This window comes from Rhipicephalus sanguineus, chromosome 3 (assembly GCF_013339695.2).
Source record: "Rhipicephalus sanguineus isolate Rsan-2018 chromosome 3, BIME_Rsan_1.4, whole genome shotgun sequence".
Classification (NCBI taxonomy): Eukaryota; Metazoa; Arthropoda; class Arachnida; order Ixodida; family Ixodidae; genus Rhipicephalus; species Rhipicephalus sanguineus.
Window position 1 is genome coordinate 156,000,721 of NC_051178.1, and position 27,377 is coordinate 156,028,097.

The window sequence follows — 27,377 nt, forward strand, 5'->3', positions numbered from 1 at the left end:
GCGTCTCCGACGGAACCAAAAAACTAGGCAGTGCAGCTTTGGAGGTGGAGCTGCATCGACGACCTCAGCAAGAAATCTCTTTTGACTTAACGACCAACCGGAATCTTTTAGACGTTACTGTGGACGATGTTCCTGTGAGCGCGTTAATAGACACTGGGGCGCATGTGTCCATTATGAGTGCTGCTCTTCGCCGCCGACTTAAGAAGGTTGTCACGCCCCGCCCTAAACCGAGCCGTACGAGTCGCCGACGGGGGAACTGCCGCTATCCTTGGCATGTGCTCTGCCGAGTTACTATTGAAGATAGAAGCGCTGCCGTTCTTTTTGCTGTTATCGAACATTGCCCTCATGAACTCATTCTCGGTATGGATTTCCTAGCCACTCACTCTGCCCTCATAGACTGTTCAGGCCGGCTCTCTTCACCTTGATTTGCCTCTCCTTTCCGATCCGACCGACCCACCTCAAAGTCGTCTGAGCTGCATGAATTTCATACGCCTCCCGCCTAATTCCGTTATACACGTCGACTTATCCTCCACACCACCTGTACCTGACGGCGATTACATGGTTGCACCGATTCCTGCCGTGATGCTTACGCGTGGCGTCGCTGTTCCGCACACGATTCTGAACAATTACTGGAAACCGCACCTGCCTTCCTCTTGTCAATTTCGCATTGACTGCACAAGTTCTTCCACAGGGTATCTCCCTCGCCCAAATTACCGCTCTTCAGGACCACCATGTCGAGCCCTTCAGAGTGGACGATTGCTGCAGCTCAGCCCAAGGTTCAACTTCATCACCATCCTCGGGCGTCGACATTGAACGGATGGTTTCATCGGACCTCACGTCTGATCAAGCTGCAGCTCTTTGCCAAGTTCTGGAGCGCTATCGCGATATTTTTGATTTTGCCAGTACATCCTTAAGCCAAACGACCGTCGTTACGCATCGCATCAATACTGCGATGCGAATCCTATTCACAGGCGTCCATATCGTGTTTCCCGCGTCGGAGCGTACAGCAATACAACAGGAAGTCGAGAAGATGCTCGCGAAAGACATTATCGAACCCTCGTGCAGCCCCTGGTCTTCTCCTGTCGTCCTTGTCAAAAAGAAGGATGGAACATGGCGCTTTTGTGTAGATTATCGGCACCTCAACAAGATTACCAAAAAAGATGTTTACCCTTTGCCCCGCATCGACGACGCCCTAGACTGCCTGTATGGTGCTACTTATTTTTCAACTATCGACCTTCGGTCTGGCTACTGGCAGATAGCCGTCGATGACATGGATCGCGAGAAGACCGCATTTGCCACTCCTGATGGTCTTTATCAGTTCAAGGTGATGCCCTTCGGTCTCTGTAATGCGCCGGCCACCTTCGAAAGAATGATGGACTCATTGCTCCAAGGGTTCAAATGGTCCACCTGCTTGTGTTATCTCGACGTCGTTATTGTTTTTTTCGCCCACATTCGACTCACATCTCAGTCGTTTAGAGGCAATTCTTGACGTTTCCGTAGAGCCGGACTTCAACTGAACTCCTCCAAGTGCCACTTTGCTCGTCGTCAAATCACCGTGCTTGGCCACCTCGTCGATGCCACAGGCGTGCGCCCAGATCCAGAGAAAATTCGCGCCGTTATAAACTTTCCTGTTCCGAAGTCCCCAAAGGATGTTCGCAGCTTTGTGGGGCTGTGCTCCTATTTCCGGCGCTTTGTTAAGGACTTTGCGACCATTGCACGCCCCCTCACAGACCTCTTGAAGAAAGACGCCCCGTTTTACTGGGGCCCTGATCAAGCCTCATCTTTTTCCCAACTTACGACCCTGCTTACCACGCCGCCAGTCTTGGCCCACTTCGACCCATCAGCTTCAACCGAGGTCCGCACTGACGCCAGTGGGCATGGCATAGGAGCAATGTTATTGCAACACCAACGTGGACACGACCGTGTTATAGCCTTTGCAAGCCGACTGCTCTCTCCCGCCTAGCGCAACTATTCAATAACGGAGCGCGAGTGCCTCGCTCTTGTGTGGGCAGTCGCCAAGTTTCGTCCATACTTATACGGGCGCCCATTCTGTGTCGTCACCGACCATCACGCGCTCTGCTGGCTAGCCTCACTCAAGGATCCCACAGGACGACTCGCTCGCTGGGCTCTACGCCTGCAAGAATACACGTTCTCTGTAACGTATAAAACAGGGCGATTGCATCAGGATGCGGATTGTTTATCCCGCTACCCTGTGGAGGAAGCAACCGATACTGACACCATCGCAGACGCTTTTTCTGTGGCGCAGCTGCTCAATATTGGCGAAGAGCAACGCAAGGATTCTTCTTTACGAGCCATTATTGACCAACTTGAGTCCACGCCTCGCGACGCGCCTGTACGAATGTATCTCGTCAAAGACGGGATCCTATACCGCCGCAACCTCGATCCACTCGGCTCCGACTTACTCCTCGTCATACCAGCCCACCTGCGTTCGACTGTCCTTCACCAACTTCATGACGCTCCCTTGGCGGGCCACTTGGGCGTTTCCCGCACATACGACCGTGTACGTCGTCGTTTTTTTGGCCTGGACTTGCCCGTTCTGTTCGACGCTATGTCGCCGCTTGTGAGCCCTGCCAGCGCCGCAAAAGGCCGTCTGCCCTTCCAGCTGGATGTCTTCAGCCGATCGGCGTTCCCGCTGAACCTTTTTTTCGAGTTGGTCTCGACCTGCTTGGTCCTTTCCCACTCTCCAGCTCCGGAAATAAATGGATTGCTGTCGCCACAGACTACGCGACGCGGTACGCTATCACACGAGCGCTTCCGACGAGTTGCGCTACCGACGTTGCGGACTTCTGTTGTACGACATAATTTTAGTGCACGGAGCCCCTCGCCAACTTCTCACTGATCGTGGCCGCACCTTTGTCTCAGCTGTCGTTGACGAAATCCTGCGGTCTTGCAATACTAAACACAAGTTTACGACTTCGTACCATCCACAGACGAACGGCCTCACGGAGCGCCTCAACAGGACCATAACCGACATGCTCGCGAAATACGTTGCGACTGATCACCAGGACTGGGACATTCATTTGCCATATGTGACGTTCGCCTACAATTCCTCGCGTCACGACACTGCCGGCTATTCACCATTCTATCTCCTATACGGACGAGAACCCGCACTACCCTTGGACACCTTGCTGCCCTCCGCCACCGAATATGCCGCAGAAGCCATCGCCCGCGCCGACCACGCGCGCCAACTCGCCCGTAATCGCCTCGAGGCCTCGCAGGAGCACCAAAGACAGCTCTATGATTGTCGTCTTAGAGACGTGCACTTTTCTCCGGGTTCTCTTGTGCTCCTCTGGTCTCCCACTCGGCGTGTGGGGCTTTCTGAGAAACTCCTGTCACGGTACACTGGACCATACCGTGTCGCTCGCCAAATCACTGACGTTACGTATGAGACTGTCCCAGCCGATCCAACAACGCCATCAGCAGCTACGAGCGACGTCGTTCACGTGTCTAGGCTCAAGCCTTATTACCCTCCCTCGACCACATCTGTGTAGATTAAGCACCGAGACGGTGCTTCTACCGCCGGGGGGTTATGATACCATACATCCGGCGCAGCGTGGCTGCATGAAAGACGAGGAAGACGACGTCGCTTCTCTGGTTGTTGCTGGACTGACGCCATCTTGTCCACCCTGCGCTGTTTAAACGATTTAATAAATAGTTACTGAGCTACCCGTAACATTATTTTCAATATACATCACTTGCATCAGAAAAACTAGTACTTTCAATGTGTTCCGTAAATGAAGCCGTCGAGGCTGCATTCACTGCTTCCGGAGATAACGCATTCCAATGGAAAATTGCGCGAGGAAAGAGAGCGAACTTGTGGACATTAATGAGGCTAGGTGGCTGCCTAAAAGTTTTATTGTGTTTCGTCCTGGCTGAAAGTTTTGAAGGTTGCTGAAGATAACGTTTCCGTGATAATTTGAAGTCCCCATGATAAAGCTGGTAGATGAAATTTTAATCTGGATACTATCCTGCGCTGCTTAAGTTTTTGTAGGCTTGCCCTGTTAGTGCATCAGTGCATATGGTAATGTATGATGCACTGATATATTTTGTGACATAGTTTTGGAGATGGATACCTCGAAACTGACTCTATGACGTCAGGTTTTCCACTTGTGCCGTGCCTCTATAGCATTGGCCAGCATCATTTCCATTCGGAGCATGCGATGTACGTAACTAAGTTATACGGTAATCCGCGAACATTATTACAGTGAAGCAGTGTACATAACTAGGCCATTAGTAACTCGGTGAACAGTAATTAACTCTGCCAACAGGAAACTCCTAGCAGGTATACATGCCAAAGAAATCGGGCAAACCCGCTACTCACCACCGGCACACTAAAAACAAACAGAAGAAAGTAAATGAATCAGTAAATGATCAAATAAGCTGCGTGCTGCACTTCTGATCCACGCAAATCGAGGTGGGAGCGCTTAGCGTACGGCAAATTAAACATATTCTGTACCTTATTCGTACACGGCGATTAAAGTCCGACCACCGCAACAGTTAAGATAATATAATGCGTCACTATTTTCATTGCAATCTCTTTGAATTCAAAATACCTTTTTACCCTGCGCGTTTGGGATGTGCGGTACTCTAGTTTCCTGCGCCTCGATAACACTGCACCTTTTTTTTCTTTTTCTTTTTTTAACCCTTGAAATGCGCCCGTCAGCGTGGAAGTCTTTGAATGATATTTACTATACATTACCTGCATGGCTGCGCTCGTCAACCTTATGTGACGGCGGCCACGCGGACAGCTCTTGGGAACCTGTCTGCACCATATGAAGAGCAGTGTCTCGTATTGCGCCTGCGCACGAATATCAGGTGTCGTAAAAACTGAGACCGCGAGCACGGGAGACCTCTGGAATACGGCCAGGCATCCACTTCGCGCGATAACCCTGTAGCCGTTTAGGATATTTTCCGCGAGACTGCGGAATGTGCCGCGTCGGCGTTGGGTTATCCGACACGCGTTCCGCAGGCGCCGTTTGTCCGCGGCACCGTGTTTGCACGTCCTGCATGCGTTTCGCGAAGCAAACGGCAGTGATCATTGACTATCGCTGGGCGCACTTCAGACGCAGCCCATCGAGCACTCCGTATAAGATGTGATTCTGAACGTCGTACGACTCTCGACTGTGGTGGATATAGCATGATTCCTGGGAAGAACTGGCGCTCCGCCCTCACTGGTGCTAGTGGTGGTGGTAGTGGCAGTCGTGGTGTTGGTGCTGCAGGTGGTAATAGCACCGGACCTGGCAATGGTCAGCTGGTCTCCAAAAATGGCCGCCCTACACTTCGGATGCACCGCCTTCCCGGCTCACTGAGAGCCTTCGTCTGCAACTTCTTGTGGCCGCTACTGTGTCTCGCCTTGGGAACAGGTGAACAAATGGTTGAGCATTATTCTTACAAAAGCCTGTGCACGGGGAATGGGGGGGGGGGGCACCAGTGGGGTGGAGCGGTCCCCCTCCCCTATTTAAAGGGGGGCGCCAGTTCTGCTCCATACCTTTGCTCAGTCGGACATTTAGCGTCATTTTGTTTGTGCGGCTGCGCATGCTTTTGGACAATAACGGAGAGCAAGGACCCCTGGTGTTGCATTCAAAGAACTGTTTGCTTGCCACCTCTACCCAGCAGGAAAACCGGGGTCCAATGGCAGGCCTCTGTGAGAAGCATGCCATCGTTTCATTTTACAGCGAAAGCTGTTATGAGATCATTTCACCGGCCGTTTTTGGCGCCGTAGTTGTCCGCCGCCGCCGCCGCCGCCGCCGCCGCCGCCGGTGCCGCCGGTGTCCGTAACCAGTATCGATCGAAATAAGAAAAAAAACGAAATAATAAAAAATTCCAGGATGGAACGAGGTTCGAACCTGGGCCCTCTGAGTGGGAGCCCAGTATTCAACCTCTGAGCCATGCCTGTGCTTGAAACTGCCTTGCAAAAAGGTCCTATACAGGCTTCATATCGGGAAGGAACCACATTAGCATATGCAATATAGCGTGGTAGAAGAGTAAAATAAGCACCAAGCGTCGCACAACGCGAATTCTGTAACCAGGCGTCACACAATGCGAATTGCGCAACGAGTAGGTTGTGAAATGCTTCCAACCCATTACAAAGATCTCTGCCATAATTCTTCGTCGTCAACAGGCACAGCATCAACAAAGTGCGCATAATGCCTTACATGCGTTTAGCAGGTACCACGGATCTCCGTAAAATGACGAAAAATTGCACAGTTTCTGCTGCCCTACTTCTCAGAAATTAGAATGATTTAGAGCGTAGTGGGTTCCTCGCAAGTGCACTTGGATTGGTTGCCAAGGAAGCCCATGAGCGCATGATCCACTTCCTCGGGGTCTCAGTAAAGTTCTTCGCCCCCCCCCCCCGTCTCTCTCCCCCGTCAACGTATGTTATACAGCATGACGGGAGAGGGAAATAGCGAGCGGGCGTCACCCAATGCAAATTACATAACTGGTGGGCCGTTTAAAGCTTCCAACCCATTACAAAGGGCTGTGCCATAATTCTTCATCGTCATCAGTCGTCGCGTCAACAAAGTGCACATAATGCCTTACAGACGTGTAGCTGGTGCCTCGCTTCTCCGCAGAATGACGAATAATGGCTTAGTAGGTGATTCCCAACTTCACAAAAATTGTGATTTATGGCGTAGTGGGTACCTTTCTAGTCTACTTGTATTGTAGCCCCAAGAGAGCTTACAAAGGACTCTAGAAACGCCGCTCTTCCAGCTTTCGCTGTGACTGTGCTGCGGTTTCAGTGCAGGCCTGGCGTTTTTTTGCATGTCACGTCACGTGTGGTCATCTATCAAAAAACGGCCAGCTAATCACCATTGCTCACACATAGATAGATAGATAGATAGATAGATAGATAGATAGATAGATAGATAGATAGATAGATAGATAGATTGATAGATTGATAGATAGATAGATAGATAGATAGATAGATAGATAGATAGATAGATAGATAGATAGATAGATAGATAGATAGATAAAAAACTTTGTTTAGGTCGTGAAGGAATCCACCCCCGTTTTATAGGGGGAGGATCGCGGGGCGCTCCCACGTAGGGACGGGGAGGCCGAGCCTCACCGCCGCGTCGTGGGCCTTCTGGACAGCCTGGAGTTGTTGTAGTAGGACCGGGCTCTTTATCACAGAATAAAGTTGATCTTCAGAGAATTCTTGATGTCGTCCCTGTAAAGAGGGGCACCCTCAGAGCATATGTCAAAAATCACTGCGACCTTGACAGTCCGGACGAAGTGCTGAGATTTCGGAGTAGTGACTATTGATGATGATATATGGTGTTTTATGGCGCAAGGGCCATTGATGGCCAAAGAGCGCCAGGACCGGAGTAATGACTATTAATGGAAAGGCTAGGGTATGTCCCCGTCTGAAGCATGCGAAGAGAGATTGCCTGTGGCCTAGACAACCTTTCGTGCGGGAGTGGGAAGGACCTACGGCCCATTTGATAGTGTTTTGTAGGGAAAAAAAAATTTCATTGCGCATGGTGCCTCTTAGGAGGGCGGACGCTTCAAAAAGACTCGTATGGCTCCGTCCATTCAGGCGCATAAGCTGAAATCGCCACCTGTGCTGTATTAAACGTTCTTCAGGCTGCCATAAAGCCAGATACTGCAGCTCACTAACCAAGGTAAAGTGGGTACTGCTCCCCACTGTACTTATGTAATTACGTTCATCTGCAAAAGCTGCGGTGGTTGTATCCTGCCGTTCAGCTAACGAGACGTTCATTATATTCCACCGACACAATAGCAGTCGTGCAATTTTTGATGTCCATGCTTACGATGACGCATGCGAAAGATATGTGTCTTTGCAGCAGTGCAGAGAGACATTTTACCCACCTGTGTTTATATAACTCAGAGCGAAGCGATCGCGTGGTTGCTGCATTTTTCCGCGATGGGCTTGTACAAAAGCCGTTCTTTTTTATTTTTTTTCTTTTCTTGCGGAAGGCCGAGCGCGGCGTCAGGGTTGCTAAATCGCTAGGTCTATTTTTTTCCCTCTTTGTTTCGTGGCGAAATGTTTCATTAATGTTGCTCCTTCAACGATAATGTTTCCCGCACGAAGAAGTTATTCACGAAAGTTGCCGAGAATCGGAATAAATGTTTGTCCGATTTTACACTTTTTATTTATATAGTAAACTCACTTTTGGTGACTACGGTTAAAACGAATTCCTTTAAACTTATCTAAGCAGAAATTAAGACGCGTTGTACTAGCAAGTGCCCAATAAACACAACTGAATCCCACAGCTTCTGTGCGCATGGCAGTCCGAAGAAAAAAAAAAAAAGAAGAAAAAGAAAACGTGTATAGTGTCTTGATGAAGCGTTTCTTTCCTATTTTTACGTGCATAGTGCCTTGATGAAGCGTTTCTTTGCTATTTTAGCGAAGCGTTTCTTAGCATGCGCGTTCGTTTATTTTCTTTCTTTTTTTAATGTAATACATTGACTATCGAGACTCCCCATGCACCTTTATCGCCTAAGACAGCTGTTACAAGACCTGCATTTTATTTTATTTTTTTGACGAATTCTTCCACGGGGCCTTTCTTTTTCCCTCCAACCCATTCCCTGTAGAAAAGCAAGCGAACATGCGCTGGCTTAACCGTTCTGATTTTTAATTAAAAATTTCTTAAAGTATATAAATGTCGGGGTTTTACGTCTTAAAACCAAGATATGATTATGAGAGACGCCGTTGTGCAGGGCTCCGTAAATTTTTCGACCATCTGGGGTTTCCTAACGTGCACCTAAGTACAACAAACGGGCATTTCGCCTCCATCGAAACGCGGCCGAGACCACCGTGGCGGGTAATGAAAACAATCCACGCATCTCCACGAAGTGAATCATCACGAGTGGGCGAAGCTCTCGGTATCGTATGGGTGAGTAACCGTATACGTTACCCGAGCGTTGCTCCATATGATGCAAATTGAATGACATAAATTGACATAAAGAGTCGACGACAAAGCTAGGCCCTAAGGTCCATAATGTTTACGTTGCGGTCGCCGACTAGTATAAAGTGTTTGTGCTTGTAGGTGTTTTATATTGTTCTGTCACAATTATGATTGATATTAGTCTCTTGCTAAACCTGATGTTTCGATTTTACACGGCGCCCCGCCACGGTGGTCTAGTGGTTATGGCGCTCGACTGCTGACCCGAAGGTCGCGGGATCGAATCCCGGCCGCGGCGGCTGCATTTTCGAAGGAGGCGAAAATGTTTGAGGCCCGTGTACTTAGATTTAGGTGCACGTTAAAGAACCCCAGGTGGTCGAAATTTCCGGAGCCCTCCACTACGGCGTCTCTCATAATCATATCGTGGTTTTGGGACGTTAAACCCCAGATATTATTATTATTATCGATTTTACACGGCACTGTGCCGTGATCACGGACGCCAAACGGACGGATAAGCCTCGGCCTTAAGGTGCTTCGCCCCTAAAACTTCCTCTTTCACGGAACGATAACTTCCCGCAGTTCCTAATTTTAAGGAAAAACGAGGGGTCGCGCGCTGTTACCGACAGAGGTATCCCACTATTCGATTCGCGCCGCTAATATAGGCATGACGACCGTTCAAGGGAGGTTATATACACGTTACGTGAACGTGACACGGCTGTTGCCAGCGTGATAAATGGAGGAAACACGCGGTGTTTTTTGACATATGCGCGTGTATTTATACCTTATTGTTAAAAATTATTTATGTTGTCGCGGAGGTACCCGCCGTTAACCCCTCACAGCCTGTTGTCGCGATTTCGCGAAGTAGCGAATGTGAACTCGTGAATACGAGCAGGAAACGCTCAGAAGAGATAAATGTTTATGCGGACGTCATGCGTAGTCATCTGGCAAAAAAATCTTGTCAGCGTGTCACCATTTCTGACTTAGAAATAAAAAAAAGGACGCATTGCGCTTAGGTGAACGCTTCAAAAGCTAGTGCAGCTGTGTCTATTCAGGTGCATAAATTGAAATCGCCATCTCTGCAATATTGAACGTTTCCGAAACTGTCATAAGGTGAGAGACCGGTTCACTTGCCAAGTGTCAGTTTGTTCAGGGCGAAAACGAGCAAACACGAAGACACTCTTTTGTTATAAAATCCTCGTTTTATGATGATTATTATTATTTTATCCAGCCTACAAATATCACCCCAGGCGCAGTGAAATGGTGTGAGAGTAATTTTGGATGTCGCGTTTACTCAGGCGGACCTTTCACGTCATTTTTTAGTGCAGAGGGTTATGGCGACGCAAGTCTTTTTTTTTTTTTTTTTTTTTTTTACAATGATGGATGCCAATGACCCCTGACGTTGCATTCAAAGAGCATTTTTTTTTTTTTTGGTTTCGGACTCGAGTAACGGGAAAGGAGGGGTGGGGGAGGGGGGAGGGGCTGCGGTGAAACTTGCCCCTCCCCCATTGGAGAGCCCTTCGCCGTTCTCCAACGTGTGTTCGCGATCGTAGACAAGGGTGACAGTTCAATCCACTGCGGCGAGAGTCTGTTGCGAGGATTCTCTACTGGTGTCGTGTGTGCGGTTGCGGGTCGCGCGCGGGCTCGTCGACAAGCTGTGTTTGAACAGACCGCGTGACGCACGCCGTTATTATACACCGCGTGTTCGTTACTAAGCGGTGCGCGCGTCTCTTGCTCGCTGTATCGCAGGTGCCACCGGCGGGGTCAAGGCGGTGCCTCTCGGCGACATGGAGAGGAACGGCAAAGTCAAGGTGCACGGTGAGTCACGAGGCCGCTTCGCATCAACGCAGTTCTGTCGTGGAGCAAAGAACTCTCAAACGTGGGCAAAAAAAAAAAAAAGACAATGCAAACGTCGTCGTGTCCGTGTTTGCACGCTGCGAAATGCTTGAGACCCGTGTACTTAAATTTGGGTGCACGGTAAAGGGACGTAGCCTAAAGTGAAACATTAAATCAGTTTAAAGAGATAAATGATTCCTTCGGAACTCTGTTGTCATTACTTTAACCATCAGAATTGAAACTTCAACTAGTCGGTATGCGTTCATCTTTGGTTGATACAGCACACACTGGACGAGCACGAAGAATTAAGATGCACAGGACTTGCGCTTCTTAATTCTTCGTGCTCGTCCAATGTGTGCTGCATCAACCAAAGATGAATTTCCACCATCGTATATAGGGTAAATGTGAGAAGAGGAAATGAAGGTGAAAGTTTCATGTTTGAACTTCCCGCCGAAACTTCAGCCCGTTCACATCAGTGTGAGATAACGCATTTCAATGCCTTTTTGCGCATTTTGGTCCCGTTAGTTCAACGAAATTTTTTCTGAAACTTGCTATGTTAACACATTGTGTCCCATAGAACACGATGTAAATATTTTTTTTTTTTCGGGACAAACGATTACATAGGCCGTTGCAAACGCCGTCAAAATATGTGACGTCACAGCTAGCTGGTGCGGGAACTTCAATGTGGCGTCGCCACCTGTGTTTTCATTTTGCGCGAAGCGTCCTCTCGCGGTCAAGAGTGGTGCTTTTGGTATTCGGAAACTGTAACGACACGTGAAAAATAGTTTTTCTCTTTGTAGTGTCCCTTTAAAGAACCACAGATGGGCGAAATTTTCGGAGCCCTCCACTGCTGCGTGCCCCATAATCATATCGTGGATTTGGCACGTAAGACCCCAGATATTATCGTAGCGTTATTATGTTCGCGTGCCTCAGTTTATCCAAGGATGAATCTCTGCCAACCAGCTCAACTTACTATTGTTAGGGTGCTGCTTCGCTAAAGGAGCGACGCGCGGAAAATTTCCAGGGATGTTCGCAAGCAGCTCTTACGGTGGAATTCATTGTTTCAGAAAACGAGAGCCAATCCACGTTAATATAGCGAGTCTTTGTCTAATCGGTCTCGGCGTTCTGGAGTGTCACCGAGCTTCGTAAAATGCGGCAGAGATATAAAGGGTTGGTGCCAACGAGATAAGGGATGAGGGCTGGCCCTTTGTGCACTACTTATTCTTCTGCCAAGCTTCCATTTCAATCAACGCTCCGCGAACGGCGATAAGCGGCCGACAAATGAGGAGCACCTCTTCTGGTTCCCTGCTCTTGGTGTTAAGTGGTTACTTAGGAAAAAAAGAGTGGCCATATTTTCTACAGCTCATAAGGGAACACGGCTCAGCGCCACATGAAGGGGAGGAGGGATTTTCTTTTTTTTTTTTTTAATTGAGAGGAATGTGTTTGGAGATTGAATCGACGTGGCGCAGGCATCCGTACCTCCGCGGCCTCCGTCTGCCAAGCGAGAAAGCTTGGGTGACACCATCGGGTAGCTTTCCCTCCACTAAAGGAAAATACCCTACTTTCATCTCTCTCTTTCTCCCACACGTGAGCTCGAATTAATCGCAGGAGTGCAAGGATTTCCTTCTGAGGTACTTGAGGCCGGCTCTTATAATTCATGCTTAAAACGGATGCTCTACGGTGGGGCCAAATCCAGCTAGCCTGTATTCAAATGCACGTGAAAGGCACACGTGCTCTAATATAAGACTGAACCGGCTTGTTACATCGGTTGCATTTAAAAGAGAAGTAAGTTCTACCATTGTCTTGGATAATCGCGCTGTAACGTGACAATGCTGCAAGACAATAGCAAAGGCAACTAGCCCCTATATATTGAAGCTCTTCTTGCACCATCACGCCGTAAGCCGTTCCTACGTCGACGTTATTGCATATCTATCATCCTTTGCCCATCTTGGCTTGTCGATGCTAGACGGTTTAGCCGATTCGACTAAAACACAAGAGGCAAACGGTTGGAACCATGGAGGAAGGAATACTTCCTCCATGGTTGGAACTACGCATGGTCCTCACCAGTGATGCGGAAGCCTCCGGAGTGCAAAAGGCGCTCTTTATCTGAACGTGCGATACGCAAACCAGGCGACGCATAGACGCGTGGCAAGGCGCCGCCGCGAGCCACAGGACAAACAGCACACGCGTTGGCGGCACCAGAGAACATCTACGGCACGTCAGACGTCGGGACCTCCGTCCACCGCCACGCCGTGTATATCCGTGCGATGCGTTGCCGGGCAGCAGTGGTCCCGTTGTCGAGGCGTGTGGACACTACGAACACATTACGAGACTGAGGCCAGTGAACGAGCGTGGCCTTTCGCGACGCGGCGGCGTTCTCTCGGCGCCGTTGATTATCGGCCAGCCGGCGACCGGCTGGAGCACGGACTGCGGTGACGCGCCCCGATGGGCGAAACCGACATCGCGATTGCCTGGTCGTTTGGAGATAGAGAGCTCCCGAGTGACAGTTGTATTTTCAAAGATTCAGTCAGAGCGCCGCGATGGAAAATTTCTGGGAGTCGCGCGCGCGCCCTGTGCCGTAAATCGGACCAGGTATCTTTCCGGGTGCTCCTGTTGTCCCCGGTTCGGTTGTCTGCGTCGCTTTTGAGTAGGGCGACCAACGCTCTTCACTGCGTTAAATACGCCGCCAAGAAACTTAAGCAGCAACATTTGCCCTTCCTTTTGAGTCACCGTTTCTCGAAGTCTCGGTGCCTGATTGTAGCACAACAGCGCGCACTTGTACCTCGCCGTCGATGGAATCGGTTCACTACGCTTGGCGGAATCGTGAAATTGTCATCGTCCGGTACAGCTGGGACAACGGATCGGCGGCACCATTTTGTCGATATGTCTCCGAACATTGATGCGATGCGAGCGCCTTGTAAGTCGTTGCACGATGTGCGGCGGAATTTCGAAGTAATCCTCGTCCACTGCCACGTACTGCTCGGACAACGCATCGGCGTCTTACCGACAGGTGCGTGCACCGTTGATGCGTGTTTCCGTGCGATGCGATCCTCTTGTCAGTCGTGGCCGTTTGCATCGCGATGCAGCCCGCGTGCGTAAAAAAAAAAAGACAATACCATATAACCGTGGTGCTAAGCTAATGGCTCCTTTGCCATCCTTGGTACTGCAGGCGGCGTCGACGACGGCTCGGCCGCGTCCTCGCCCCTGTCGCCGGTGGCGGCCAGTAGCGGCGCCGCCTCGTCGACCGACATGGGGGACATGATGACGCGCGTCTACGCCTGGAGGTTCGTGCAACTAACGCTCTTCATCCTCTACTCCATGACGAACGCCTTCCAGTGGATAGAGTATTCCATCATCACCAACCTCGTTATGGTACGTGTGATTCATACTCTTTTGGGTTCACTTTTGGGATGAGACATTTCCGGTTACATCGTTGTGCATGCTGACGAAATGCTTGAGGTCTAGCAAAGTAATGCACCAAAAGACAAGGACAAGAGACGAGGCTACAAGGACTGTTTTTTTAGGCAATGAACCAGTTTGTTGTGTGCGCTCGTCCTCGTCTTTCAGTGTGCTGTTTTCCTAGACATTATCCATGTACCAACTGGCCCAGTAACGCATTTTATTGGATTAAATTCTTCCTTCAGAAGTCAAATATATCTGCAAAATAGCATTGCTGCAACTATGCAGTGACCAGTGGCATAGCCGCAGATTTTTTTCGGGGTTTGAACCATATTTTATGTCTTCGTGTGTACGTGTATATATACACATGCAAAACTGAAAAATCTGGGGGGGAGAGGGGCGGGTTTAGCTACACCAGTGGTAGTGACCATTATTAGTTCAACAGCAGATCTTTTCCATATTGCATTTGAGATCCTCAGTAATATAAAATGATATTGAAGAGTCACACTGGTGGGGCCACACGACGATCCAGGGATGACTGGATTATACCGACAGGTACCTCTCTTGAAGTTATTGCTGATGCAGTCCTCCTTCCTAGATTTTGTTGTGTCGTTAAAATGCTCGGTTGAATACGAATAGATTTATTATTGTAATTATTGACCATCACCACCTGTGCAGTCATCATCATCATGAAGCTAGCTGCCATATTTGTGCGCCCATTGCTCGTATCTGTTTTCACCTGGTTACACTTGCAGATAAGATGTTGCTTCCAAGAAATGGCTTTACAGCTGGTTTGTATGAATCTATGTTTCATGCAGAAATACTACAACATAGATGAGCTCACAGTGAACTGGACAGCTGTGGTGTACATGGTGACCTACATACCACTTATCTTCCCTGCTTCCTGGCTGCTTGAACGACGAGGTCTTCGATTTGTTGTTATCCTAGGAGCGCTTGGGACTTGTGCTGGCTCATGGATCAAGGTCTGGCTTTAATTGGTCTTTTGGCTTTGCATAGTTTTGCCTCGTTGAGATAAGCTTTCAATTCTTAATTAATTCTACTGACTCCTATATTAGCAAACAATTGTCACATGGGGAACGAAGGTGCTGGGGCAAAACAAAAATTAAATGTTTAAAATTTTTTATTTGTGTGTAATTCGTTTGTCAGCAATCAAGTGAACTGTGTTCTCTAAAAGCTGCAAACATTTTGATTAATGATTGACTTTTTCAAAACACTAACATATATTCTTTTTTCTAGAAAAAAAGCATTGACTCCTTATGGATAACTTCACTTAAAATGAACATACAGTATGCAAAGCGGCACTTTTAGACAGTGCAGCTTAGCATCGTAGCATTAACCATGCACGCTGCTACATTCTAATAACTTGCCCAGTTTCACATGTTACTCACAAAATGGCGTGATGCCCACAATCTTACACTCAAGTTGTGTCTAATTGGCATTAATGGCACAATCAGACGCTGTGAAAGTCTTGTGCAAACTTGAGCTTCTAAAGCTGACAAGGAAAGGACAGAACGTTGAAAGTATGACAAATGAGTTCCTCCTTTTCACGTCTCATTGTTAGTACGCCTCTGTTTTGAAGATGAACATCCGCCAACTTTTGTGGCCCACAATCCTGCTTGAATCAGTGCATCATGTTGCACGTGGCTTTAGAAATGCTTCATCTTACCAGTGCTCAATGTGCATGCAGGTACTGAGTGTGGAGCGTGACCGCTTTGTGGTGTGCCTCGTGGGCCAGACCGTCGTAGCCGTGTCGCAAATCTTCATCTTGAGCATCCCACCACGCCTTGCAGCCGTCTGGTTCAGTGCGCAGGAGGTTTCTCGAGCATGCTCCTTTGGAGTCTTCGGCAACCAGGTATAACTTCCGTGTTGCCTTGTAACTTTCTTTTCTGTGCACTGGACAAGAACGTTTAACTTCATTTGAATGGCTTTTAGTAGTTATTTGCTCAGTCAGTGAACTTTTATAAGCGGTTTGCTCAACGTTACCCAATTGGTCAAAATGTCACTGTTTATTGCTTTTAAAACAACTCCCCATATTCACTACTTCCAATAGGACTCAACACTTCCAAAAAAATGCCAGGCCTGCGCGGAAAACACAGCACAGTCACAGCGAAAGCTGGAAGAGCGGCCTTTTTAGAGCCCACTGTAAACTCTCTTGGGGCAACTAATGCAAGTACACTTGCAAGGTACCCGCTACGCTGTAAATCGCCATGATTTTTGTGAAGTAGGGAAGCATTCACTATGCCATTATTCATCATTCTGTGGAGAAGCGTGGTACCCCCTGCACATCTGCTGTTGATGCTGTGGCTGATGAAGATGAAGAATTATGGCTGAGCCCTTTGTAATGGGTTGGAAGCATTAGACAACCCACTCGTTATGCAATTTGCATTGTGGGACACCTGGTTATTTTACTCTTCTACCATGCTATATTACATATGCTAACCTGACTCCTTGCCCGACATGATCCCTGTACAGGGTCTTTATGCGAACGAGTTTCAAGCACCGGCGTGGCTCCGTGGTAGAATGCTCAACTGAGAAGCAGAGGGCCTGGGTTCTAATCATATCTGATCCTGGATATTTTTTTCTCATTTTGTTTTTTTAAATTTCACGCGATAGCGGTTACGGACGCTGGCGGCGGCAGCAGACAACTACGCCACCAAAATTGGCTGTTGTGATCTTGACAACTTTCGCTGTAAACATTTTTGCAGCTGCATGCATTCAAGTGTAGTAATTTAATTAAACCTGAATGCATGTGATACCTAGTTAATTTTTTTGTAGCAAAAAGTGTACTTCATTGTAGTTCTCTTATTTTGAAGGGCCAGGAAGGCTAACTTTGCTTGAACTTTTTACTGATCAACAATCAGGGGCGGATCCAGGTGCCAACTTTGGGGGGGGCGGTTCCTTCATCTGACCGGGGGGGGGGGGGGAGTGGTAGGGTAGGGATGAGGAGACAGACAGGCATTGCAGGCAGGGGGGGGGAGGGCTGACACAGGCTTTGGGGGGGGGGGGGCAATCGCCCCTACCGCCCCCCCTCTGGATCCGCCACTGTCAACAATGGACCAAGTAAAAAGTACATTACAATATTTGTTGTCACACTGGCATACTGGGGCTCGATTTATGGCATGAAATTTTATAGCTGTAACTTCTACCTTCTTTTTTCTTGCAATAATAAACTTATTACAATGAAATTAACAAAAATAAGAGTTTTGAGAGAATTATTTAACACTCTAAACTATTTCTCATTAGTGGGCTTTTGGCAGTTTCTGCATGTCTCCCCTTTCGGTAATTCCTTTTCTACTATAGATTATTATTGGACAGCGTTTCCTCACTAGGTCGGCGATAGTGCGCACTGAGCTGGTGTCCGCCAAGGCGTGTTCAAAAGCCGTGTCCACAAAGCACACGACTTCCCCTACCGGAACTGACACCAGTGCGAACAACTGTGCAGCAATCACCTACAGCTGCGGCTGTAGGTTGGCGAAAGCACTTTCGTGTTCTCGTATCATAAGAATATGCTAAGGAATCCCGTGCAACTTTTTGCCTTTCAGGGTGTGCAAAACTTTAGAAGCTGCAGGAAATTTTTATAGGTCCCGACTTATCTGTAATTAGCCGTTCGCGGTCCGAACTTTTACGTACTTTCCAGCCTTTCTGGTCCGAAAATATATTGCCAGTTTTGAGCACCCTAAGTGAAAAACAACTATGCAAGAAAAACTCGTTGGATGTTTATTTTGCAGCAGAGCTGTTAAGCATTTCGTTATGCCATGTGGTGTCACCAGAAAGCTATCATCACCATGATCGGCCTCTAGCTTCTAGATCGTCGCTCGGCCGGCATGCATTTTCTTCGTCCTCTTCTTGATTTCATACTGCTCCGCGAACATGTGAGCCCGCCATATTAGCTAATCAGCTTGGTGGTAGACCTAGCTAATTAAGCCAAGACATGCTAAGACCAAGCTAATTTAGCCAGGTCTTGCTAGGACTGAGCTAACTAAGATGTGTCATGATAAGGCCATTCTAATTAATACCATGTTAATTAATACGACACTAATTGCTAGTACTTAATTAAAATCATGCTGATTAATGTAATGCCAATTAGCCCCATACTAACTGGGGCCTTGGTAATTACACAGTCTAATTAAGACGGCCTTAATTATAGACATACTAAGATCACGTTAATTAATACCATTACAATTGAGACCAAGCTAACGTGGTCTTCACTCCGAAGCAGACTGAGCAGACTGAGTTGACATTAAGCCACGTAAAAAGCTGGAAGACTGCAAAGGGTTAATACATGCAAGTGTCCAAATGCAAAATTTTCAATTCACTACCATCTTATGTGGGCTCATTGCAGTTGGGAATTGCACTGGGCTTCCTGATTCCTCCCCAAGTGGTAACTGGGTCTCCAGATACCGCCGACGGCCTGGAGGAGATTGGCCGTGGCTTGACCTTTCTATGCTATGGGGTCGCCATTTTCAGCAGTGTTGTGCTTATCGGCATCCTGTTTGGTAAGTCAGACTTCATTTTTTTTTTGTAGTGACAACATTTGTTGCTGTTATTTAGGCATCACAGGCACGCACACCATACGCAGGGCATCCTTGCTATCATGCACCAAATTAAAAATAGAAAAACAAGTCTCCTACATGGATGAAATCAACGGCACTTTGTTAGCAGCGACTTGAAAAGCAGTTCAGTATTTTTAACATTACTAATTAGTTTACAATATTTATGTCCTTTTCTGTTGCCTACTTACAGCAGGTATGTCAGCTATATATATTAGGGGTGTGCGAATATTCGAAATTTCGAATATTTTTCGAATAGTGTTTGCTATTCGATTCGATTCGCACTGGAATTTTACTATTCAAACTATTCGAACTTCTCAAAAACAAATAGAGTCAACGTCCGATTGAAAGTGACCCCTTCAGATGTTCAATATGCTTCACCTCATTACACTCTCGTATTGCAACAAAGCTGCCTTTCAAGCTCCGTTACGGTCGAACTTTGCAAAGAGACAGTGAACGTCCGATTGAAAGTGGTCCCTAGATTTTCAATATGCTTCACCCCATTACACTCTCGTATTGCCGCAAAGCTGCCTTTCAAGCTCCGTTACGGCCGAACTTTGCCAAGAGACAGTCAACGTCCAATTGGAAGTGGTCTCTAGATTTTTCAATATGCTTCACCTCATCACACCCCGGTATTGCGGCAAAGCCGCCTTTAAAGCTCCGCTACGGTCGCTAATGTATTAACTCAAGAAAACGCTGGTTCCAACATGGAGATGGAAGATGTGGCAGAGGTGGGGGCTCAATTAATGCTGTTTTGGACCTGAAATTTGGGCAGGAAGTCCGAAAAAAATCGGCAGATCCCACGCAGTGTGGGAATCGAGGTAATGCGAAGCAGCCAGCAAAGAGCTGCGTACATCATATTGTTTGTCATTGAGGCTTATGAAGTCACTCATGTCATGACATCTAGTCCGCTATATATCGCGAGATTGTCATACATGCATGTGTGTATAATCTTGTATATGCCATGCTAATGAAACGTATATTCTGCTGCATATATACGATGCGTGACCTGCTATTTATGTTGGTCACGCACTCTTGTCATGCCATACCAATTTAGCTATATATCCAGTAAACAAAATGGCCGCGAGTGCGCGATGGGCGTGGCATCTAAATATAACCTAGATGACATGCATGTCATGATTTTCGTGTTACCGCCTGTTATTTATGTTCGTCACACAGTCACGTCGCGCAATACCAATTTTGGTGTATATCAAGCTAGCGAAACAGCCGCTGGCGCACCATGAGCGTGGCACGTAAGTCATGCTTTACATGACACGCATGTCATGATTTTCGCTTTAACTCCTGCTATTTGTGTTCGTCAGAGAGTCACGTCGCGCAATACCAATTTTGGTGTATATCAAGCTAGCGAAACGGCCGCCAGCGCACCATGAGCGTGGCACGTAAGTCATGGTGTACATGGCATGTGTGTCATGATTTTCATATTAAAGGGACACTAAAGAGAAACAATGAATTGGTTTAGATTGATAAAGTGTGCTCAGAGAACTCTTGTGTAGTTTATTTCACCACCATAGGTTTATTATTAGAGGAGAAAACCAAGTTCAAAGTTTCATTTTTAAATTTTGCGCCGAACTTTGTAATTCGTGACGTAAAAGACTTCAATGAGCATTTAACGTATTTTGGCGCCACTGGCTCGACGAAATTTCCACAAACTCGTTATGTCAAGTCTCTGGCCCCCTCAGAGGACAATGTACTTCGATTTAACCGATTAGGAACTACGTAGGCCCAAGTCGGCGCGGTCAAAAATATGTGATGTCACGGCAAATGGTGCGGGAATTCCAAGGTGGCGTCGCCACCTGTATTTTATTTTTGCGCGTTTTCTCTCTTATTAGGCGTCTTTGCGCAGAAAGCGTGGTGTTTTTGGCATCGTGGGAGACTACTAATGCGAGAAAAATCGTTTTGCTCTTTAGTGTCCCTTTAACTCCTGTTATTTATGTTCGTCACACAGGCACGTCGCGAGATACCAATTTTGGTGTATATCAAGCTAGCGAAACCGCCGCTAGCGCACCATGAGCGTGGCACGTGAGTCATGCTTTACATGACATGCATGTCATGATTTTCGCGTTAACTTCTGCTATTTGTGTTTGTCAGAGAGTCACGTCGCGCAATACCAATTTTGGTGTATATCAAGCTAGCGAAACGGCCACCAGTGCACCATGAGCGTGGCACGTAAGTCATAGTGTACATGGCATGTGTGTCATGATTTTCATATTAACTCCTGTTATTTATGTTCGTCACACAGTCACGTCGCGAGATACCAATTTTGGTGTATATCAAGCTGGCGAAACGGCCGCCAGCGCACCACGTAAGCGTGGCACATAAGCGTGGCACGTAAGTCATGCTGTGCATGACATGCGTGTCATGATTTTCATGTTACCACCTTTTGTGTTCATCACACAGTGGCGTCACGCGATACCAGTTTTGGTGTATATATCAAACTAGCGAAACGGCCGCCAGCGCACCATGAGCGTGGCAGTAAGTCATGCTGTACATGACATGCGTGTCATGATTTTCATGTTAACTCCTGTTATTTATGTTCGTCACACAGTTACGTCGCGAGATACCAATTTTGGTGTATATCAAGCTAGCGAAACGGCCGCCAGCGCACCATGAGCGTGGCACATAAGTCATGCTGTGCATGACATGCGTGTCATGATTTTCATGTTACCACCTGTTATTTGTGTTCGTCACACAGTCACGTCGCGTGATACCAATTTTGGTGTATATCAAGCTAGCAAAACAGCCGCGAGCGCACCATGAGCGTGGCACGTAAGTCATAGTGTACATGGCATGTGTGTCATGATTTTCATATTAACTCCTGTTATTTATGTTCGTCACACAGTCACGTCGCGAGATACCAATTTTGGTGTATATCAAGCTCGCGAAACGGCCGCCAGCGCACCATGAGCGTGGCACATAAGTCATGCTGTGCATGACATGCGTGTCATGATTTTCATGTTACCACCTGTTATTTGTGTTCGTCACACAGTCACGTCGCGCAATACCAATTTTGGTGTATATCAAGCTAGCGAAACGGCCACCAGTGCACCATGAGCGTGGCACGTAAGTCATAGTGTACATGGCATGTGTGTCATGATTTTCATATTAACTCCTGTTATTTATGTTCGTCACACAGGCACGTCGCGAGATACCAATTTTGGTGTATATCAAGCTAGCGAAACCGCCGCTAGCGCACCATGAGCGTGGCACGTGAGTCATGCTTTACATGACATGCATGTCATGATTTTCGCGTTAACTTCTGCTATTTGTGTTTGTCAGAGAGTCACATCGCGCAATACCAATTTTGGTGTATATCAAGCTAGCGAAACGGCCACCAGTGCACCATGAGCTTGGCACGTAAGTCATAGTGTACATGGCATGTGTGTCATGATTTTCATATTAACTCCTGTTATTTATGTTCGTCACACAGTCACGTCGCGAGATACCAATTTTGGTGTATATCAAGCTGGCGAAACGGCCGCCAGCGCACCACGTAAGCGTGGCACATAAGCGTGGCACGTAAGTCATGCTGTGCATGACATGCGTGTCATGATTTTCATGTTACCACCTTTTGTGTTCATCACACAGTGGCGTCACGCGATACCAATTTTGGTGTATATATCAAACTAGCGAAACGGCCGCCAGCGCACCATGAGCGTGGCAGTAAGTCATGCTGTACATGACATGCGTGTCATGATTTTCATGTTAACTCCTGTTATTTATGTTCGTCACACAGTTACGTCGCGAGATACCAATTTTGGTGTATATCAAGCTAGCGAAACGGCCGCCAGCGCACCATGAGCGTGGCACATAAGTCATGCTGTGCATGACATGCGTGTCATGATTTTCATGTTACCACCTGTTATTTGTGTTCGTCACACAGTCACGTCGCGTGATACCAATTTTGGTGTATATCAAGCTAGCAAAACAGCCGCGAGCGCACCATGAGCGTGGCACGTAAGTCATAGTGTACATGGCATGTGTGTCATGATTTTCATATTAACTCCTGTTATTTATGTTCGTCACACAGTCACGTCGCGAGATACCAATTTTGGTGTATATCAAGCTGGCGAAACGGCCGCCAGCGCACCATGAGCGTGGCACATAAGTCATGCTGTGCATGACATGCGTGTCATGATTTTCATGTTACCACCTGTTATTTGTGTTCGTCACACAGTCACGTCGCGCAATACCAATTTTGGTGTATATCAAGCTAGCGAAACGGCCACCAGTGCACCATGAGCGTGGCACGTAAGTCATAGTGTACATGGCATGTGTGTCATGATTTTCATATTAACTCCTGTTATTTATGTTCGTCACACAGTCACGTCGCGAGATACCAATTTTGGTGTATATCAAGCTAGCGAAACGGCCGCCAGCGCACCATGAGCGTGGCACATAAGTCATGCTGTGCATGACATGCGTGTCATGATTTTCATGTTACCACCTGTTATTTGTGTTCGTCACACAGTCACGTCGCGCAATACCAATTTTGGTGTATATCAAGCTAGCGAAACGGCCACCAGTGCACCATGAGCGTGGCACGTAAGTCATAGTGTACATGGCATGTGTGTCATGATTTTCATATTAACTCCTGTTATTTATGTTCGTCACACAGTCACGTCGCGAGATACCAATTTTGGTGTATATCAAGCTGGCGAAACGGCGGCCAGCGCACCACGTAAGCGTGGCACATAAGCGTGGCACGTAAGTCATGCTGTGCATGACATGCGTGTCATGATTTTCATGTTACCACCTTTTGTGTTCATCACACAGTGGCGTCACGCGATACCAGTTTTGGTGTATATATCAAACTAGCGAAACGGCCGCCAGCGCACCATGAGCGTGGCAGTAAGTCATGCTGTACATGACATGCGTGTCATGATTTTCATGTTAACTCCTGTTATTTATGTTCGTCACACAGTTACGTCGCGAGATACCAATTTTGGTGTATATCAAGCTAGCGAAACGGCCGCCAGCGCACCATGAGCGTGGCACATAAGTCATGCTGTGCATGACATGCGTGTCATGATTTTCATGTTACCACCTGTTATTTGTGTTCGTCACACAGTCACGTCGCGTGATACCAATTTTGGTGTATATCAAGCTAGCAAAACAGCCGCGAGCGCACCATGAGCGTGGAATGTAAATCATGCTGTACATGACATGCGTGTCATGATTTGCACGTTAGGACCTGTCACTTATGTTCGTCATACACTCTTGTCATGCCATACCATGTTTGGTATATATCAAACTAACGAAACGACCGCAAGAGCACCAAAACAGTGGCATGTAAATTGTGTCGTTCATGTTATGACCTGTCATCTATGTTCGTCATAAAGTCATGTTACGCCATACCAATTTTGGTGTATATCCTATTAACGAAACGGCCAGGAGAGCCCAAAGTCGTAGGCGGATGGATGGATGGATGGATGGATGGACGGACGGACAGACAGACAGACAGACAGACAAGACGGACGGACGGACGGATGGACAGACAGACAGAAGTTTGCCAGGAAATGCTTCGCATTTAAAACCGGAAGCCGAATTAGCATCCCAAATTTCCCATGTTATATATCGACGTCTACGAGGCAGGTTTGGAAATCCGGACTTGAAGGGAGCACACCCTTGTCCACCACATCAGTTGGGCTTCCACAGAATTTGAAAGAGGAGGAGAGGCTGAGGAGATGGCATCTTTGCCTATCACAAGTAAAGTGTTGTCGGCAACACTTTGGTTGCACCAAATCATGTACATAAATACAATTCGGCCTCTACATTGCCTCATTCTTAAAGGAGCACTGACATCAAATTTTAAAGTCGAGATGTGCCATTCATTCGATTACTCGGTATGCATAGGTCTTCTTGGCCAAATTTGAATGGCGTCCATCACATGGAAGTAATTTTATTTTGAGGGCAAACAGTGTAAAAAAGCTCCACGGAAGATTGATCACGCTGCAACATCGACACTAGTGCTACGTGTAAGGTGTGATACATTCCGCAAATACCATCCTGAGTGACGATACACTAGTAACAGTGAAGTTGCCGATCTCAGTGTATTTATTGTGCCGCCAACGCCAGACGACGCTCTCACTCCCAGCGATTCGTGCTTGCGATTCATCGTGTCGCATCGACTAATTTGTCGTGTGCTCCACAGCGCGAGTGCGATCAATCGAAGCGACTATATGTGCCAGCATGTCGGGGAACCGCTGCGCAGTGCGGACCTGCTCTTTGAGGCGCGGAAAAAGTGGACACTGCGTGGCGTTTCATTACACGTACGGTACACGCCAACACGACCACAAGCTATCAAAGTGGAGTAGCCTATAGATAACTAACAGCGCTAACAAGTAACACGCATGTAGCGTTAATAGTGAATGTTAGTTCGTCCGTGAACTTCCTTGCGCTAGTGTAATACCGGGTTACTGCAGCCGTAACCGTGAGAGGCCGGATAGGTGGGGCCATCTGGCGGCGCAAAGAAGAACCTGGCAAGCACAGAACTGTTATTGTAGAAACTTATCGTATTCTATTTCTCCGCTGGTGTGCATTCGCTATGCCGATATTCCCTAGACCCCTTTGCGTATACCGGAATGCCGTGCACGCTAAGATTCTCTGATATAGCTAATTGAGACACACCAGCGAGTATGGCCCAAGCTTGTGTCCCCGGGCACCTCCTCGGAACGGCGTCCATTTCTGAATCGCTGTTTTGCAAAGGGTCAAAGCGAAAATGATTCGCGATGTTGCGTATCGCGGTGTTTCTAAGTTCCAGAATGTCGTCTTCAACACAAGTCGATACTTTTGACGGCGACGGTGACGCTGGTGACAAGGCATGACTGAACGTGCGCGCCTAGCAGACGAAATGTTAGCTGAGCAGCTGATCCTCACGTCACTCCTTTCTGTGGACAAGTGGTAACTGGGGCACGGTCTGGAGTTGACTGCGAGGGAGCGCTGCCAGCGCAAAAGTGCGGGCTTGCAGGCTGTTTTGAATCGTGCTAGATACCGGTGATATAAATCAATAAAACAGATAGCTATTCGTCCCTCAGTTGCATTTTCGGTCGCGAATGGCTACTAGGGGCTAGATAACTACTCGTGGATGCAAAAATCTTGACATGCGTAAATTTGATGTCAGTGCTCCTTTAATAGGACAACTATGAAACACCACCCTACCAGTGCTTCATCAACCTAGCGAAAAGAAACACTTTCATGTTGCTATCTCATAAGAATATGCTTAGGAATCCTCTCTAACATTTTTTTCTTCAATTTCGCTTCGAAGTATTAGAAAAATATGCTAGAAATGTTCGAGAAATATTCGAAAAATATTCGATTCGCTTCGCACCCAAAATTTTGCTATTCGCACAGCTCTAATATATATACCGTATTTTTTCAATTTCAGAAACGTCAATTTCAGTTGCAAGCAGCATGCTATCTTTTCTCTTGCTTGGCTATTTTTCAACATTCATTAGGAAATCTGTCATACACAAAAAGAGCCAGCATAAACAAATGCATTACAGAGGGGGGGGGACAAATGTTTAGTTGCATCATACACAAGAGGCAGACTGAACATCAAAAGCCTTTAAGCAAAATTACATGCTTGCATTGTGTATTCGGACATTATTGGTAATGCTCGTTTGTGCTAAATATCACTACCTCTCTCATAATGATGCTGTGTGCGCAGCCTTGTGCCAACTCTGTGCAACATTCTAAGCTGATGTGAACAAAGGGAACCTTTTATTGCGATAGCAATTATATGGACAGTCTCGGCTGATTTTTGCCGTCGCCGTCGCCGTCGCCGCCGTCATGCTGCGTATATGTATAAGTATGTATATATACATCAATATCCCAAAGAAAAATAAATCAGAAAAATGCTTCCGAAGCGCGGAATCGAACCAGCGACCTCTGAATTCGCAGCGCGGTGCGCTAAGCACTACTCCACAAAGCGTACATCCCTCAGGCAGCTAACGGCGAGCGTTATATACACACCCTTTACCGTTTGCAGTCCTCCGAGACGGAGGTGCTTATAAGCGTTTCTTCATTACCAGCGAGATGGCGCTAGGAGCGCGCGGGCGCACTTAAAGGCGTCGGCCAGCTCTCTCGCTTCTTATATTTGCGCAGCGAGAACCTTGCCCTTCCGCTGTCTGCTCGCGCGGACGCTCGAACAAACTACCGCAGTGTTCATGATTCTCAGCAGATCGAGCTACGTGGTAGCTCTCACCGCGCGTCGCGTGCGTGTAGCTAAAAGCGTTTCAGATGTCGTGCACGTAACGTACGTGTACTTTTCACGTTTGCGTATGAGAAGTCCCTACGTACGTGAAATTAAAACTGTCTAGTAGCTGCCGGGTAGTGATGGATGCACGGTAGTCGCAGCGCGTCCATCACGGGCCGCTTTTCTTGCTATCGCATTCATTGCTTCGCCCTTGCGGCGAAACTGTGACTTTTTTTTTATGCAGTGTTCGTTACGTAAATAAACAAGATGCTAGCAACCATACGGGATCAAATGCTTCTGTGAGATTAAATACCGCTTTTATTTTCCTTTAAGGTTTTCGTGACAAACCACCTCGTCCACCAAGCAGAGCACAAGTGTCCAGGGAACAGGCCGACCCAACAGGGTACTGGCACTCCATGCGGAACCTGCTGCGCAATGCCAACTACATGCTGTTGCTGATCACATATG

At 47.5% G+C, this 27,377-nt stretch overlaps 1 protein-coding gene across 1 annotated transcript; it reads left to right on the forward strand.

Annotated features, from left to right (window-relative positions):
* Positions 1-5,058: 5,058 nt before the first annotated feature.
* Positions 5,059-27,377, forward strand: LOC119387542 (feline leukemia virus subgroup C receptor-related protein 1; the record flags this gene model as incomplete). Its single annotated transcript, XM_037654966.2, is given in 7 exon segments — positions 5,059-5,384; positions 10,638-10,706; positions 13,894-14,096; positions 14,942-15,106; positions 15,832-15,996; positions 18,487-18,640; positions 27,243-27,377. Coding segments are annotated over 7 exon segments (1,117 nt in total), but the record flags the coding sequence as incomplete, so codon positions are not given.